Source organism: Pleurodeles waltl, chromosome 5, assembly GCF_031143425.1.
Source record: "Pleurodeles waltl isolate 20211129_DDA chromosome 5, aPleWal1.hap1.20221129, whole genome shotgun sequence".
Lineage (NCBI taxonomy): Eukaryota > Metazoa > Chordata > Amphibia > Caudata > Salamandridae > Pleurodeles > Pleurodeles waltl.
This window is the reverse complement of record NC_090444.1, coordinates 1,800,470,979-1,800,490,064: the sequence shown is the minus strand read 5'-3', so window position 1 is coordinate 1,800,490,064 and position 19,086 is coordinate 1,800,470,979. Positions and strand designations below refer to the sequence as shown.

The 19,086-nt window shown below is 46.8% G+C and overlaps 1 protein-coding gene across 2 annotated transcripts in view; it reads left to right on the top strand.

Moving 5' to 3' along the window:
- LOC138296808 (exportin-5-like) overlaps nt 1–19,086 on the top strand; it is a 1,097,230-nt gene that overhangs the window by 1,021,500 nt on the left and 56,644 nt on the right. For both annotated transcript variants that reach the window (XM_069236256.1, XM_069236254.1), the window contains exon 30: nt 7,749–7,886. In XM_069236256.1, the coding sequence (XP_069092357.1) occupies nt 7,749–7,886 (138 nt within the window). The remainder of the gene's footprint in view (nt 1–7,748; nt 7,887–19,086) is intronic.

Here is a 19,086-nt window from a genome sequence, read left to right as displayed (position 1 = left end):
GCTGAGGTAGAGCTAAAAACCCATGCAGCAATGCTGGGTATCCCTGAACTGGTGTGTGTGAAAACAAGAGCACAGTACAAGGCACAGGGTGAAAAAGTAGAGCTGGAGTCTGGAAAAATGGCCCAGCCTACCAAGAGAACAGGAAAGTCAGTTGGGAAACCAACTGCAACACAGCAAAAGAAAGGGAACCTCTCTTCTCAGGAAGAAGTTCTGCCCTCTGAGGGAACTGAGCCTTTGGAGCTTGAACCTTATCAGGTTGAGCTCTTAGGCCCAGGGGGACCCTCAAGGGAAGAGCTGTGTAAGGGACAAGAAACCTGTCCCTCTCTTGAAGGCCTTAGGCAGCAAGCTGCTGAAGAGTCCAAAGGCAAGAAAAATGGAACACATAGGGTCTATTGGGAAGATGGGCTCCTGTACACTGAGGCCAGAGACCCCAAACCTGGTGCCACTAGGAGAGTGGTAGTGCCTCAGCTGTTCAGAGAGTTCATCCTAACATTGGCCCATGACATTCCCCTTGCTGGACATTTGGGACAAACCAAGACGTGGGAGAGGTTAGTCAACCACTTCTACTGGCCCAATATGTCCAACATGGTTAAGGAGTTTTGCCTCTCCTGCCCCACCTGTCAAGCCAGTGGTAAGACAGGTGGGCATCCAAAGGCCCCCCTCATTCCACTTCCAGTGGTGGGGGTGCCCTTTGAAAGAGTGGGTGTGGACATAGTTGGTCCACTGGAACCTCCCACAGCCTCAGGAAATATGTATATCCTGGTAGTAGTGGATCATGCTACCAGGTATCCTGAAGCTATTCCCCTTAGGTCGACTACTGCCCCTGCAGTAGCCAAGGCCCTCATTGGTATCTTTACCAGAGTGGGTTTCCCTAAGGAGGTGGTGTCTGACAGAGGTACCAACTTCATGTCAGCATACCTAAAGCACATGTGGAATGAGTGTGGAGTGACTTATAAATTCACTACACCATACCATCCACAAACTAATGGCTTGGTTGAGAGATTCAACAAGACATTAAAAGGCATGATCATGGGGCTCCCAGAAAAGCTCAAAAGGAGATGGGATGTCCTCTTGCCATGTCTGCTTTTCGCTTACAGAGAGGTGCCACAGAAGGGAGTAGGATTCTCACCCTTTGAACTTCTGTTTGGTCATCCTGTAAGGGGACCACTTGCCCTTGTTAAAGAAGGCTGGGAGAGACCTCTCCATGAGCCTAAACAGGACATAGTGGACTATGTACTTGGCCTTCGCTCTAGAATGGCAGAGTACATGGAAAAGGCAACCAAAAACCTTGAGGCCAGCCAACAGCTCCAGAAGTTTTGGTATGACCAAAAGGCTGCACTGGTTGAGTTCCAACCAGGGCAGAAAGTCTGGGTTCTGGAGCCTGTGGCTCCCAGGGCACTCCAGGACAAATGGAGTGGCCCTTACCCAGTACTAGAGAGGAAGAGTCAGGTCACCTACTTGGTGGACCTGGGCACAAGCAGGAGCCCCAAGAGGGTGATCCATGTGAACCGCCTTAAGCTCTTCCATGACAGGGCTGATGTGAATCTGTTGATGGTAACAGATGAGGATCAGGAGGCAGAGAGTGAACCTCTCCCTGATCTTCTGTCATCAGACCCAAAAGATGGCACAGTAGATGGAGTGATCTACTCAGACACCCTCTCTGGCCAACAGCAAGCTGATTGTAGGAGAGTCCTACAACAGTTTCCTGAACTCTTCTCCTTAACCCCTGGTCAGACACACCTGTGTACCCATGATGTGGACACAGGAGACAGCATGCCTGTCAAGAACAAAATCTTTAGACAATCTGACCATGTTAAGGAAAGCATCAAGGTGGAAGTCCACAAGATGCTGGAATTGGGAGTAATTGAGCGCTCTGACAGCCCCTGGGCTAGCCCAGTGGTCTTAGTCCCCAAACCTCACACCAAAGATGGAAAGAAAGAGATGAGGTTTTGTGTGGACTACAGAGGGCTCAATTCTGTCACCAAGACAGATGCCCATCCAATTCCAAGAGCTGATGAGCTCATTGATAAATTAGGTGCTGCCAAATTTCTCAGTACCTTTGACTTGACAGCAGGGTACTGGCAAATAAAAATGGCACCTGGAGCAAAAGAAAAGACAGCATTCTCCACACCTGATGGGCATTATCAGTTTACTGTTATGCCCTTTGGTTTAAAGAATGCCCCTGCCACCTTCCAAAGGTTGGTGAATCAAGTCCTTGCTGGCTTGGAGTCCTTTAGCACAGCTTATCTTGATGATATTGCTGTCTTTAGCTCCACCTGGCAGGATCACCTGGTCCACCTGAAGAAGGTTTTGAAGGCTCTGCAATCTGCAGGCCTCTCTATCAAGGCATCCAAATGCCAGATAGGGCAGGGAACTGTGGTTTACTTGGGACACCTTGTAGGTGGAGGCCAAGTTCAGCCACTCCAACCCAAGATCCAGACTATTCTGGACTGGGTAGCTCCAAAAACCCAGACTCAAGTCAGGGCATTCCTTGGCTTGACTGGGTATTACAGGAGGTTTGTGAAGGGATATGGATCCATTGTGACAGCCCTCACTGAACTCACCTCCAAGAAAATGCCCAAGAAAGTGAACTGGACTGTGGAATGCCAACAGGCCTTTGACACCCTGAAACAGGCAATGTGCTCAGCACCAGTTCTCAAAGCTCCAGATTATTCTAAGCAGTTCATTGTGCAGACTGATGCCTCTGAACATGGGATAGGGGCAGTTTTGTCCCAAACAAATGATGATGGCCTTGACCAGCCTGTTGCTTTCATTAGCAGGAGGTTACTCCCCAGGGAGCAGCGTTGGAGTGCCATTGAGAGGGAGGCCTTTGCTGTGGTTTGGTCCCTGAAGAAGCTGAGACCATACCTCTTTGGGACTCACTTCCTAGTTCAAACTGACCACAGACCTCTCAAATGGCTGATGCAAATGAAAGGTGAAAATCCTAAACTGTTGAGGTGGTCCATCTCCCTACAGGGAATGGACTTTATAGTGGAACACAGACCTGGGACTGCCCATGCCAATGCAGATGGCCTTTCCAGGTTCTTCCACTTAGAAAATGAAGACTCTCTTGGGAAAGGTTAGTCTCATCCTCTTTCGTTTGGGGGGGGGTTGTGTAAGGAAATGCCTCCTTGGCATGGTTGCCCCCTGACTTTTTGCCTTTGCTGATGCTATGTTTACAATTGAAAGTGTGCTGAGGTCTGCTAACCAGGCCCCAGCACCAGTGTTCTTTCCCTAACCTGTACTTTTGTATCCACAATTGGCAGACCCTGGCATCCAGATAAGTCCCTTGTAACTGGTACTTCTAGTACCAAGGGCCCTGATGCCAAGGAAGGTCTCTAAGGGCTGCAGCATGTCTTATGCCACCCTGGAGACCTCTCACTCAGCACAGACACACTGCTTGCCAGCTTGTGTGTGCTAGTGAGGACAAAACGAGTAAGTCGACATGGCACTCCCCTCAGGGTGCCATGCCAGCCTCTCACTGCCTATGCAGTATAGGTAAGACACCCCTCTAGCAGGCCTTACAGCCCTAAGGCAGGGTGCACTATACCATAGGTGAGGGTACCAGTGCATGAGCATGGTACCCCTACAGTGTCTAAACAAAACCTTAGACATTGTAAGTGCAGGGTAGCCATAAGAGTATATGGTCTGGGAGTCTGTCAAACACGAACTCCACAGCACCATAATGGCTACACTGAAAACTGGGAAGTTTGGTATCAAACTTCTCAGCACAATAAATGCACACTGATGCCAGTGTACATTTTATTGTAAAATACACCACAGAGGGCACCTTAGAGGTGCCCCCTGAAACTTAACCGACTATCTGTGTAGGCTGACTAGTTTTAGCAGCCTGCCACAAACCGAGACATGTTGCTGGCCCCATGGGGAGAGTGCCTTTGTCACTCTGAGGCCAGTAACAAAGCCTGCACTGGGTGGAGATGCTAACACCTCTCCCAGGCAGGAATTGTCACACCTGGTGGTGAGCCTCAAAGGCTCACCTCCTTTGTGCCAACCCAGCAGGACACTCCAGCTAGTGGAGTTGCCCGCCCCCTCCGGCCAGGCCCCACTTTTGGCGGCAAGGCCGGAGAAAATAATGAGAATAACAAGGAGGAGTCACTGGCCAGTCAGGACAGCCCCTAAGGTGTCCTGAGCTGAGGTGACTCTAACTTTTAGAAATCCTCCATCTTGCAGATGGAGGATTCCCCCAATAGGGTTAGGATTGTGACCCCCTCCCCTTGGGAGGAGGCACAAAGAGGGTGTACCCACCCTCAGGGCTAGTAGCCATTGGCTACTAACCCCCCAGACCTAAACACGCCCTTAAATTTAGTATTTAAGGGCTACCCTGAACCCTAGAAAATTAGATTCCTGCAACTACAAGAAGAAGGACTGCCCAGCTGAAAACCCCTGCAGCGGAAGACCAGAAGACGACAACTGCCTTGGCTCCAGAAACTCACCGGCCTGTCTCCTGCCTTCCAAAGATCCTGCTCCAGCGACGCCTTCCAAAGGGACCAGCGACCTCGACATCCTCTGAGGACTGCCCCTGCTTCGAAAAGACAAGAAACTCCCGAGGACAGCGGACCTGCTCCAAGAAAAGCTGCAACTTTGTTTCCAGCAACTTTAAAGAACCCTGCAAGCTCCCCGCAAGAAGCGTGAGACTTGCAACACTGCACCCGGCGACCCCGACTCGGCTGGTGGCGATCCAACACCTCAGGAGGGACCCCAGGACTACTCTGATACTGTGAGTACCAAAACCTGTCCCCCCTGAGCCCCCACAGCGCCGCCTGCAGAGGGAATCCCGAGGCTTCCCCTGACCGCGACTCGTTGAACCTAAAGTCCCGACGCCTGGGAGAGACCCTGCACCCGCAGCCCCCAGGACCTGAAGGACCGGACTTTCACTGGAGAAGTGACCCCCAGGAGTCCCTCTCCCTTGCCCAAGTGGAGGTTTCCCCGAGGAATCCCCCCCTTGCCTGCCTGCAGCGCTGAAGAGATCCCGAGATCTCTCATAGACTAACATTGAAAACCCGACGCTTGTTTCTACACTGCACCCGGCCGCCCCCGCGCTGCTGAGGGTGAAATTTCTGTGTGGGCTTGTGTCCCCCCCGGTGCCCTACAAAACCCCCCTGGTCTGCCCTCCGAAGACGCGGGTACTTACCTGCAAGCAGACCGGAACCGGGGCACCCCCTTCTCTCCATTCTAGCCTATGTGTTTTGGGCACCACTTTGAACTCTGCACCTGACCGGCCCTGAGCTGCTGGTGTGGTGACTTTGGGGTTGCTCTGAACCCCCAACGGTGGGCTACCTTGGACCAAGAACTGAACCCTGTAAGTGTCCTACTTACCTGGTAAAACTAACCAAAACTTACCTCCCCCAGGAACTGTGAAAATTGCACTAAGTGTCCACCTTTAAAACAGCTATTTGGGAATAACTTGAAAAGTATACATGCAATTTTTATGATTTGAAGTTCCTAAAGTACTTACCTGCAATACCTTTCGAATGAGATATTACATGTAGAATTTGAACCTGTGGTTCTTAAAATAAACTAAGAAAAGATATTTTTCTATATAAAAACCTATTGGCTGGATTTGTCTCTGAGTGTGTGTACCTCATTTATTGTCTATGTGTATGTACAACAAATGCTTAACACTACTCCTTGGATAAGCCTACTGCTCGACCACACTACCACAAAATAGAGCATTAGTATTATCTATTTTTACCACTATTTTACCTCTAAGGGGAACCCTTGGACTCTGTGCATGCTATTCCTTACTTTGAAATAGCACATACAGAGCCAACTTCCTACACCCCACTTTTAGTGGGAGCAAAGATGGGAAACCCCACAAAGGGTAGGAGGAGTGGCCCCACCTTGCATGCACCAACCCTAAGGTGTTGCCTGTGAGGTGGACACTCCATTTCATTTTCCTCCATCTTAGATGGAAGGAAAATAGCCAATCAGGTTTAGGGAAGTGACCCTTGCCACAGGAAATGGTCACTGAAGTGGCTGTAGTCACCCAAAGGTAACGGTCCCATTGGACAATACCAGGTACCCCCTTAAAGGCCCACTAAATTCAGTATTTAGTGGGTATCCCTGGACCAAGAAATCAGATTCGAAGGACACAAAGAAGACCAGCACAAAGAATATCCAAGGCAGTAGAACTGTGGACCTGCTGCACAAAGTAAAGGTGCCAAACCCTGCCTGCTGCACCAGGACCCGACAATTGCCCCTGAGGAGCTGCTGGACAGCTAGATTGACCTCAAGAAACCCAGAGGACCTCCAGTCTTCACCAGTCGTCCAAGAACTCCCTCCAGAGTGGAGGTACCACTTTGCAACAACAAAGAAACCAACAACCCAGTGAGGGTAACTTCATGCTAACTCGCAGCTGGACCCGACGACACACCGACAACCACAAGGACAAATCCTGCAAGTGTGCCAAGTTTGGTGGCACTGTGCCCTCCAGTGGCCAAACCGTACCAATACCCTAGGAACTGGTCAGCTGACGTCGGACACCAGGAAACCCAGCCCTCCTGAAGCTGAAAAATGACCAGTAGGAAGCCCCAGTCGAGGGACTTCAGGAATACCCTGGACCCCCCTGCCAGAGTGCTCCCCGTTGTCCTGCAAGTGACCCTTAGAGACTTACCTCCAGATCCAAAGGGCATCTTTGCGCACAGCTCCTTGTTCACCAATTCACTCTCCACCTGGCTGCCCTGTGCCCTGCAACAAAGAACCTGCTGTGCCATAAGGGATCCTCACTCCTTACAACATCGACGCTCCAAGGAACCACCTCTAAACTTACCTGTGCAGTGCTTTTCAAATTTGTCTCTCACAGTGGCCCTGCACCAGCTCCAGAGACTTTTCTCAGCTGCAACTGCCAGATCCGGGAGCTGCCCAAACTTCTCCAGCTGGCACAGCCTGCCCACCAATGACCTCTGCCAACCTGCAAAAGGAGAACTTGGTAACTCAACTGTTCGGATTTATACATATTTTTAAAGGTGACTTTCCATTGATTCCTTTGTTGTGCAATTACTATTTTCTTTAAACTTCAAAAATTCATATCTCCAAAAGTACTTAATCAATTTTGATAATCTTGGTCTTAATTTATATAAAAATCTGAAGTATTTTTTATAAATTGGTCTCAAGTTATTCCTTCTAATGTGAGTTGCGTGATTGATACTGTGAATACAACAAATGCTTTGCTCTTCTCCGAGATTGGCCTAACTGCTCGACCAAGCTACCAAAAAAATTAGAGCATTAGGTGATCTAGTTTTTACCTCTGTAAACCAACGTGTGGTTCCCTGGACCCCCCTGCACAGTGTGCCTAGCTTGCACACTCACATAGAGGGACAGCCTCCTACAGCATCTACCAGCAGATACCATATCACCTTCTCTTCTCTTCCTGGCTAAATCAGGTGGGGGTTTTTCCACTCAAATCCATTTGTAGCTCCTGAAGAATGTCTAAATTTTTTTTTGTTGATTATCTGATGCCATATATTGGAATACTGACCTGAGCAACGAATGAGTCTCTCAGATCAGCTACTGAACTAAAGCAGCACCACTGGTGTTACTGATGACTACTGCTAAAGAAAAAGAAATCTGCATCGATTTTTCCACCAGGGAATGACATTAAAACATATTCACCTCAAAGAACATTGCCAAAGTCAAGTAACTTGTTCTTATGACACGTTAGTGGTCGATACTAGAGTGACCGAAACATTTTAGCATGGCCTCACTCGTGTTAATTTTCCTTGTTGCAGGTGATTTCTGAACCACTTGTTCCAGATGCTGTGACATATTTCTTCACCATGGTAATGAAAGGTTTACGAGAACACACCGATCATGCTGTCTACATTGATGCACTTGTTCAGCTTGGGTTCCAGATCTACGAATCTCTGGTAAGTTGTTAACGTTTTTGGAAGTCAGTGGGAGACCCTATAGTGATGACATGGTAAGTAACTAACATCCCATCAGCATAATGTGTTTACATTCTTGAAGGCCTCGGTTGGTCAGGGATTTATTTAAAAATGGTGTTTTATACTACGTTAACATATCACCTTTAACCACTGATTACCTAGCAGGTGAGAAGATTGGATCTAGTATTACAGGTGCTTCGTCCCTTGGCAGTGAAGGTATATTTTTATTTATTTAGTTTTTTAATACATGGTAGGCAAGAAGGTGTTATCGGTGCCTCACTTCCCGTCACATTTAGCCCATTAACCCCTCAGGCTCTTTGAAAGCCTTCTTAGACCGGACCCTCAATAAATCTCCATCATGGCATGCTGAAACTACCCTAGAATCTCTGGGTAGCCGAAATAGGCGCTGGAGGAGGCAGTCACTCTACTGTCAGAAGATCCTTAGTGGAATGTCATCTACTAGATCTGGTTCCAAAGAAGACTCTGGAGCAAGTGGAGGACGATGAAGCTTCCCTTTTTTTTTTTTCCCTCTTTAAACGACTTGGAGGATAGAAAAGAGCATGATCTTTTAGCCCGTCTGCCACTGGTACCAAGCCAGCCACTTGTCATGTGCATACAATAATGAGCTTGAAGTCCCACTCCTTGATATGATGAGGCCCGTTTCTCACACAACTCCAAGTTGTGCTTCAACTACAGGTTCCACAGGCAGATGTTCTGGGTGGTCATCGATAGACATCTGTCCATGACCGGAAAAGCAAATCTTAAGTCGTAATTTCTTGGGGTGATATCGCTAAAAGATCTGCACTAAAGCAAAGCACAGTTGTTGATAGAATTTCAAAAGGCAAGGAACCTGCAGGTAGAAGTATCAATCGAAAGAAAACTTAAGTTCGATGGCATATGTTGCTGCAGATACACATGTTTAGCACAGTCCGCTGCCTGGTGTTGGGCTCGGAGTATTACAAGTTGTTTTTCTTCGAAGAAGTCTTTTTTGGTCACGGGACCGAAGGACTCCTCCCTCTTCGGCTCCATTGCGCATGGGCGTCGACTCCATCTTAGATTGTATTTTTCCGCTGTCGGGTTCGGACGTATTCCTTTTCGCTCCGTGTTTCGGTTCGGAAAGTTAGTCAGAATCTCGGAAGAAAGCGTCGGTATTGTTCCGTTCGGTATCGGGATAGTTAGGTACATCGACACCGATCATCGGAAGACTTTGGGGTAGCTTCGATTCCCCCATCGGGGCCTGGTCGGCCCGACCGCGTGCGACATCGAAGCCGATGGAACGGACCCCGTTTCGTTTCTGCCCAAAATGTCACAGTAAGTATCCTTATACAGATCAGCACTTGGTCTGTAACTTGTGCTTGTCCCCCGAGCACAAGGAGGATACCTGTGAGGCCTGTCGAGCCTTCCGGTCCAGAAAAACACTCCGGGACCGAAGAGCCAGGCGTCTACAAATGGCGTCCACGCCAACAAAACAACGTTTCGACGACGAAGAGGAAACTTTCTCGGTTCCGGAATCAGAATCCGGAGACTCCGACGTCGAACAACAGCAACAAACAGTGAGTAAGACGTCGAAAATTAAAACCATCGAGAAGACAAAAGCCCAGGGGACGCCACTGCCAACAGGTCATGGCTCGACCCATGAGACCGGCGACCCGTCGAAGGCGCCAAAAAAGGGCACGCCCATAGCGAAGACACCCGACTCCGGTCGAGGGACCGCCATGGAGCAACCTCGGAGCCGAGATAGCGGCTCCGAGAGGCAAAATAAAGATGCTGGCACCGAAAAACCTCGGCACCGAGACACACTGCCGAAATCCACAAAAATTCTGTCTGTGCCGAAGCCGAAAAAAGATTCTCTCTCGGCGCCGAAAAGTTCCACACCTTCATCCTACACAGAGGAACAAGGAATAAGTGGCCAAATGCACAGATTTGGACAAGAGCTCCAAAGTGTAGAATCAGACTACACACAAAAGAGACTGTACATCCAGCAAGACACAGGGAAGATATCAACCCTTCCCCCAATAATAAGGAAAAGAAGGATCGGACTTCTTAAGGATGACGCACAACCACAAGCCAAAGTGGTTAAAAAAGTCACGCCTCCGCCCTCTCCACCACAACAGGCATCGCCGGCACAAACACCGCCACAAATGCACTCACCAGCGCAAACTACCATAAGTCAAGATAATCAGGATCAAGACGCTTGGGACCTATATGACACCCCAGTGCCGGACAATGATCCCGATTCATACCCCACAAAGCCGTCACCGCCAGAGGACAGTACCTCATACTCGCAACTGGTGGCTAGGGCTGCAGAATTCCACAATGTCCAACTGCATTCCGATCCTATAGAGGATGATTTTTTATTTAACACCCTCTCGGCTACACATAGCCAATATCAATGTCTCCCAATGCTACCAGGGATGTTACGGCACGCAAAACAAATTTTTGAAGAGCCCGTAAAATCAAGAGCCATCACCCCAAGGGTGGATAAGAAATACAAACCACCACCCACAGACCCAGTGTTTATTACTTCGCAGTTACCACCTGACTCCGTAGTAGTAGGGGCAGCTCGCAAGAGAGCAAATTCCCATACATCTGGCGACGCCCCACCTCCGGACAAAGAAAGCAGAAAATTTGATGCGGCAGGAAAAAGAGTGGCATCACAGGCAGCCAACCAGTGGCGCATCGCAAATTCTCAAGCGCTGCTGGCCAGATATGACCGCGCACACTGGGATGAGATGCAACTTCTCGTAGACCATCTTCCCCAGGAATACCAAAAAAGGGCGCAGCAAATAGTTGAAGAGGGACAAACAATCTCAAACAATCAAATCCGCTCTTCACTGGACGCAGCCGATACTGCAGCGAGAACAGTCAACACTGCTGTCACCATAAGGAGACACGCTTGGCTCCGCACTTCAGGCTTCAAACCTGAAATCCAGCAGGCTGTCCTTAATATGACCTTCAACGAGAAACAACTTTTTGGCCCTGAAGTGGACACAGCCATTGAAAAACTTAAAAAGGACACAGACACGGCCAAAGCCATGGGCGCACTCTACTCCCCGCAGAGCAGAGGCTCTTTTAGAAAAACTCCATTTAGAGGGGGGTTTCGTGGCCAACCCACAGACACCACCAGCCAACAAACAAGAACCACACCATATCAGGGTTCATTCCAAAGGGGAGGTTTCAGGGGATATAGAGGGGGTCAATTCCCAAGGAGTAGGGGAAGATTCCAGACTCCAAAAACACCTCCTCCTAAACAGTGACTTTCAAGTCACACAACCCCTTCACTCAACACCAGTGGGGGGAAGACTAAGCCAATTCTACCAATCTTGGCAGCAGATTACAACAGACAATTGGGTATTAGCAATAATCCAACATGGCTATTGCATAGAATTCCACAAATTCCCACCAAACATCCCTCCAAAAACACGCAAAATGTCACCACAACATTTAGAACTTTTAGGACTAGAAGTACAAGCACTACTGCAAAAGGATGCAATAGAGTTTGTACCAGTACAACAAAAAAACACAGGAGTTTACTCCCTGTACTTTCTAATTCCAAAAAAAGACAAAACATTAAGACCAATATTAGATCTCAGGACACTAAATACCTACATCATATCGGACCACTTTCACATGGTCACACTACAAGACACCATTCCACTGCTCAAACAGCAAGATTACATGACCACATTAGACCTAAAAGATGCGTACTTTCATATACCGATACACCCTTCTCACAGAAAGTACCTAAGGTTCGTATTCAAAGGAATACATTACCAATTCAAGGTGTTGCCATTCGGAATAACAACTGCACCAAGAGTATTCACAAAATGTCTAGCAGTAGTAGCAGCACATATCAGGAGACAACAGATACATGTGTTTCCTTACCTAGACGATTGGCTAATCAAGACCAACACAGTAAAAAAGTGCACAAACGACACCACATATGTCATACAAACCCTTCACAAACTGGGTTTCTCCATCAACTATACAAAGTCACACCTCGAACCGTGTCAGACACAACAATATCTAGGGGCAACCATCAACACATCAAAAGGAATTGCCACTCCAAGTCCACAAAGAGTGCAAGCATTCCACAAGGTAATAAGTGCTATGTTTCCAAACCAAAAGATACAAGCAAAATTTGTGCTAAAACTTCTAGGCATGATGTCATCATGCATAGCCATTGTCCCAAACGCAAGACTACACATGCGACCCTTACAACAGTGCCTAGCATCACAATGGTCACAGGCACAGGGTCAACTTCAAGATCTGGTGTTGGTAGACCGCCAAACATACCTCTCGCTTCTATGGTGGAACAGCAACAATTTAAACAAAGGGCGGACATTTCAGGACCCAGTGCCTCAATACGTTATAACAACAGATGCTTCCATGACAGGGTGGGGAGCACACCTCAATCACCACAGCATTCAAGGACAATGGGATGTACACCAAACAAAATTTCATATAAATTACCTAGAACTGTTAGCAGTATTTCTAGCGTTAAAAGCCTTTCAACCCATAATAACACACAAATACATTCTTGTGAATACAGACAACATGACAACAATGTATTATTTAAACAAACAAGGAGGAACACACTCAACACAATTGTGTCTCCTAACACAAAAAATATGGCAGTGGGCGATTCACAACCACATTCGCCTAATAGCACAATTTATTCCAGGGATCTAAAACCAACTAGCAGACAACCTTTCGCGAGACCACCAACAAGTCCACGAATGGGAAATTCACCCCCAAGTTCTGAACAAATACTTTCAAATTTGGGGAACACCCCAGATAGATTTGTTCGCAACAAAAGAAAACGCAAAATGCCAAAACTTCGCATCCAGGTACCCACACCGCGAATCACAAGGCAATGCTCTATGGATGAGTTGGTCAGGGATATTTGCATACGCTTTTCCCCCTCTCCCTCTCCTTCCATATCTAGTAAACAAATTGAGTCAAAACCAACTCAAACTCATACTGATAGCACCCACATGGGCAAGACAACCTTGGTATACAACTCTACTAGACCTTTCACTAGTACCGCATGTCAAACTACCCAACAGATCAGATCTGTTAACACAACACAAACAACAGATCAGGCATCCAAACCCAGCATCATTGAATCTAGCAATTTGGCTCCTGAAATCCTAGAATTCGGACACTTAGACCTCACACAAGAATGTATGGAGGTCATAAAACAAGCTAGAAAAGCTTCCACTAGACACTGCTATGCATCTAAGTGGAAAAGATTTGTTTGTTACTGCCATACCAATCAAATCCAACCATTGCATGCCTCTACAAAGGACATAGTGGGATACTTACTACATTTGCAAAAAGCGAGTCTCGCTTTTTCATCTATAAAAATACACCTCGCAGCAATATCTGCTTACCTACAAACTACTCATTCATCGTCTCTATTTAGAATACCAGTTATTAAAGCATTCATGGAAGGGCTAAAAAGAATTATACCACCAAGAACACCACCAGTTCCTTCATGGAACCTTAACATCGTCTTAACAAGACTCATGGGTCCACCTTTCGAACCCATGCATTCCTGTGAAATGCAATATCTAACATGGAAAGTCGCATTTCTCATTGCAATCACATCCCTCAGAAGAGTAAGTGAAATACAGGCATTTACCATACAAGAACCATTTATTCAAATACACAAAAATAAAATAGTTCTAAGAACAAATCCAAAATTTCTACCAAAAGTAATCTCACCATTCCATTTAAATCAAACAGTAGAATTGCCAGTGTTCTTCCCACAACCAGATTCCGTAGCTGAAAGGGCACTACATACATTAGACATCAAAAGAGCACTAATGTACTACATTGACAGAACAAAGCTAATCAGGAAAACAAAACAACTGTTCATAGCTTTTCAAAAACCACACATAGGAAATCCAATCTCTAAACAAGGCATTGCTAGATGGATAGTCAGATGTATTCAAACATGCTATCTTAAAGCCAAGAGAGAATTGCCTATTACACCAAAGGCACACTCAACCAGAAAGAAAGGTGCTACAATGGCCTTTCTAGGAAACATTCCTATGAGCGAAATATGTAAGGCTGCAACCTGGTCTACGCCTCATACATTTACTAAACACTACTGTGTAGACGTACTAAATGCACAACAAGCTACAGTGGGCCAAGCTGTACTAAGAACATTATTCCAAACTACTTCAACTCCTACAGGCTAAACCACCGCTTTTAGGGGAGGTAACTGCTTTATAGTCTATGCTAAACATGTGTATCTGCAGCAACATATGCCATCGAACTGAAAATGTCACTTACCCAGTGTACATCTGTTCGTGGCATTAGTCGCTGCAGATTCACATGTGCCCTCCCGCCTCCCCGGGAAGCCTGTAGCCGTTTAGAAGTAGATCTTAAATCTTAAACATTTGTACATTTGTAAATAATTATTATAAACTTTTTATGTACATACGTATTCCCTCCATTGCATGGGCACTATTTATAGCAAACAACTCCATCCTCACCCTCTGCGGGGAAAACAATCTAAGATGGAGTCGACGCCCATGCGCAATGGAGCCGAAGAGGGAGGAGTCCTTCGGTCCTGTGACCAAAAAAGACTTCTTCGAAGAAAAACAACTTGTAATACTCCGAGCCCAACACCAGGCAGCGGACTGTGCTAAACATGTGAATCTGCAGCGACTAATGCCACGAACAGATGTACACTGGGTAAGTGACATTTTCATTACCTTCTGTAACAGTTTTTCTGTTGGATACTGTAGGAAGGATGCTATCTATATAATGCACCGACGTATGGGGCTAGTGCAGGCTACCCCTCAATTTCAAAAGCTCTCTTTTGTAGTAGTGTGGGCGAGCAGTTGGGTTTATCAGGGGTCCTCTAAATGCAATTATGTTCACAGGCATTCTATTAAAAGGTACAGAAGAAACAGCCTAGAGGCTCTTAATGCATAGGCTTTGCTGCATTAAAACGCAAAGCACGTCTGTATGGAAGTGGCGAAATAACACGATTTAAAGGAAAAAAGAGGTGAGAGGGGTGGTGGGGATGGCAGACACGAACAGGGGCATGGGAGGTGCTGGGGACAGCAAGCAGTGCGATCCTATTCAATTTGGCATGGTCACCATGAGCGCGAAAGAGAGACAGAAGAAAAAGAGAGGTTTGTTCACATAAGTTATTGCAGTCGTGTAATAACCCATGTAATAGGGTCAGTCCCCAAGGCGGTAACAAAGCAGCCTCAAGGTGAGACAAAAAGTAAAGCATTTACCAATGACATCAAGTGATTTTTCAAGGCAAGCCCACGAATGAGTGAAAGTGATGAGCGTGCGGTTGGCGTGGTTAAAAGCCCACATTACATACAACCGGTTAGAGCGCTTGCATGCTCAACCTAAAAATGTAGGCAAGGAGATGGTTTGGTTGACGTGAAAATCTAATAAAATACTGTTTATGGTTCATTTGAACTGATAGACTGAATTTCACTAACTGCGGGCAGATGTAATGGCTACTCTTGATGGAGAACAGGTGCACAACTAATCTGAATCAGGAGAACTATAGATTTGTCTCCACTTTCTGCTCCCTTCTAGAGTGAAGAAGCTGAAATGGTGATCAACTTTGTTCTCCCTCGACATCGACCCACTTCTCAGTGTCTGCCTTGCTGACGTCGACCTTGACTTTGCCAACGAAAGACCATGATGAATCAACATCAGTAAGGCTCTCAATGGCAACTGGTGAGTGCCTTGACGTTGAAGGAATCCTGGATGTGGGTCTTCGGTGTGACGACGGTTTTGCCGTTGTTCTTCGTTCCGACGTCGATGTACGGCATTTCTTTGACATTGACCCATGGAGAGACGGTGAACAGGATGACGCTGCACCTCTTCCTGTCGTTGACCGGGACCAGCGTAGTTTTTCAGGCCGCCTTTGACTGGAGCGCCCTTCAGGGGCCAAAGAGAGAGCCCTGGTAAAGGACTGGGCCTCTTCTCGCCCTGAGGTCCCACCTGTAGATTGGGTCTTGTGCTTTCCAAACTTTGAAGGTGAATCTTCTCCCTATCACATAGGGTGCACCTGGAAAATGTCTTGCAAATTGTGCACTAGTCAGGTATGTGAGAATGTGGAAGACAGAATACAAACTCTGGGCACTTAACAAATAGAGATGGCATTTTGATCATAAAAAAACAGAGTTCTTCAGAAAATGGTGCAAAAAGGTAGAGGAAGACCAAAGACCTCGAGTGAAATAGTGGTCAATAAAATTCAGAAGTGAAATTTCTTGAAAAAAACAATAAATTGGTCGAACTGGATGCTCCAGGGTCCTGCCAGCAGGAGCCGGAAAAAAAGGACTGAAGCAACTGCCACTAGCTGTGCATGATGAGATACTGGTGGTCTCTGACTTCTTAAACGCACAGTCTCTTTTTTTAGCTATATGATGGCATCCTTTGTGGCCACTCTGTCCTTTTCCTTCATCTCTATCATGCAAAAATGGTTTGTGAGGGAGATTCTTTCTGTTGTCAAATTATTCTCAAATTATATTCTGCTGGCCCATTCTTTGATTTTAGATGAAGAGTTCAGCCAGCGTAGCCTATGTACATAGGTTGCACTATCTGTCCTTTTTTTTAAGTGACTTTACAGGCTTTCCTGAAGAAGGCGAAAACTTCCACTTAAGATATTTTAAAGAAGTGTTCCAGGGTACCCACACGTGGGCGGGACTATTCAGTGATTATGGCTTATCATGAAAAGTCCTCTACGAGAGAGCTGGAGTTACAGGTAAGAAACCATTCCTTAGTTGTGACTTTCACATCCCACTATTTTTAGAATATGGATTAGTCTCCCCATAGGGGTCCATGTTATTTTATGCTGTTAGTTACCTTTTTCTAAGTATATTTATGTGTATACATATCTCTGGTAAGGAGATATACCAAAGTTAGGTCCTGCTTGTGTTTTAATAAATAATACCCTATTTTTCTCACACTGGTGTGGTTCTTTCTTGTGTGTGCATTACTGACTGACTTGTGTGGTATTTGCAATTGCTTTACACCCTCTCTGATATGTCTTAGCTGCTCTCCACAGACACCCTATGAGAGCTTTAGTTATCTGGAACAACTAACACGATCACTAAGGGTTGCCTGGACTCAGTATAGAGTGCTTCACCTATAGGAGTACACCATATACTTAGCCAGCGTCCTACATTGGGCATATTCCTATCCCAGAAGGCCTAGTTCTGCCCAAAAGCAAGATGGTGGAACCCTTCATCGAGAGTCCACCTGAGCTAACCCACCTTAGGGGTGTGTTTGGCCCAGAGGTGGTACACACATACAATCTAATTTTCCCACCTTTCCTGGCGCTTAAATGGGCCCCAGGCGACAGTCCGGTCTGGGAAAGCCGGGAGTTTGGCATACTAAAGGTGACAGTCTTTGAAGGGCCTGGCCTTGGTATGCAGATCTGCTAGCCACCCTGCTGAAGTGGGTGGTAACACCCCTCTCTGGAGCATGCATTGTTTCTGACCTCTGAGAGAGTGGGATTTCACCTCCAAGTGTCATAAACTTGTCTGGTGGTGGCAGACTGGTTGAAACTAGTCAGTCCACCCACCAAGAGACTAGGTGGGTTCTGACTTGCCCTCTGGTTGAACGTCATAATAAATCCAAGGCTTTCATCAGTCTGGATTTATTAAGGCGTGGTGTTTGATACCAAACACAATAGGGTTCATTAAAGCCATGGGGTGACTAGGTCACTCATGTTGACCAGTGTCCAGCACATACCTTAAGATGGCTTCCTTGTTCACTTGGAGTGTTCAGCAATGGGGCTAAACATCACAGGGGCTAATCTGCATGTGCAGATATGCCCACATATCAAGTATAATCCACTCTGCCTTAGGTCTCCAAGGACCTGACTTGGGGGTGACTTACATATACTTAGATGCAGTGATAAGGACATGGTACACCAAGAGTGCGTCAGGTCATGTTTTGACCTGGCCTGCACCACAGCACACACTGTGATGGCAGCTGTGTGCATCTCGTTTTAGCATGGTCCCTGAGGGTGGCGCAATGCGTGCTGCAACCCTTAGGGACCTTTCTCCTCTGTCCATGCACTAGGTAGCAGGGGTACCACTTACTAAGGACTTTTATAGGTATAGGAGTGTACCAATTGCACACAGTGTTACCTGTTTTTAGGGAAATAGCACTTGCAATGTACCTTAGTCAAAAAATCTCAGTGGGCAAAAAGTGGAGGGGTGACCGTGTCAAAAAGGGCCCTTTCTTACAGATACTGTTGTAAAGGATGGCCAGTCTCCTGAAGATTATTACGTTTCCAACTTATTCAGTTGCATTACACATCGGTGTTTGATCCGATGCTGCTTGTGAGTGCTCGGAAAAATGGACGAGGAAAAGACGATAGGGCACCGGAGTGGGACAAAGTAGCTCCAGTGAGGTTCCATCTGCATTGTTTCTGGCTCTGAGTTGCTGCCAGCACCACCTCCAAGCATGGGAGAGCTATTACAAAGTGTCTGGATAAGGTTTGGCACCTGCGGATATTCAAAAGTTGAAAGATGTACAGCTGGATAAACTAATTATATGTCCAATGGCATGTGTGGCTGTAGGTGCACATGCTCTTTATTCTTCTGCTTTCTAGTTTTGGGTCCGGAGAAGTGCAACTTATTTTTCTTCGAAGAAGCATTTTGGGTCACAAGATCAAGTGACGACTCCTCTCTGTGATAGGACCATGGGCATCGACTCCTTAGTTAGATTGTTTTCTCTCTGCCGTAGGGTTCAGACATTTGTGCCCCCCCTCTGTCTTTTTACTCTGTTTGGTTCGCTCAAGCCTTTCTTTCCCTCCAACAGTATTGTTGTCGTTCGCACTTCTTTGTTAGCGCTCACTGCTTGTCGGTTCGGACTTCAACCGACGGCCCTTTGAGGTGTCAGCGCCGTACTCAGGCCTACTTTCCACATGGCTCCTGCACCGATGAGAATGGTTCCCTGATGGAACAGACTCCATCCCACTTATGTCCTCTGTGCTACGCAAAGTTCTCACACACAGACCAACACCTTGTGTGCAACCTTTCTCTCTCTCCAGACCACCATGAGGCCAACTGCAAGTCTTTCTGGTCAAAAAACACTCTTCGTGATCGTCCGGCTCATCGGGTGGAAATGGCTCAGAAGACGTGAGATGACACCCCGGATCTCTTTGAAGAGGAACTTGCTC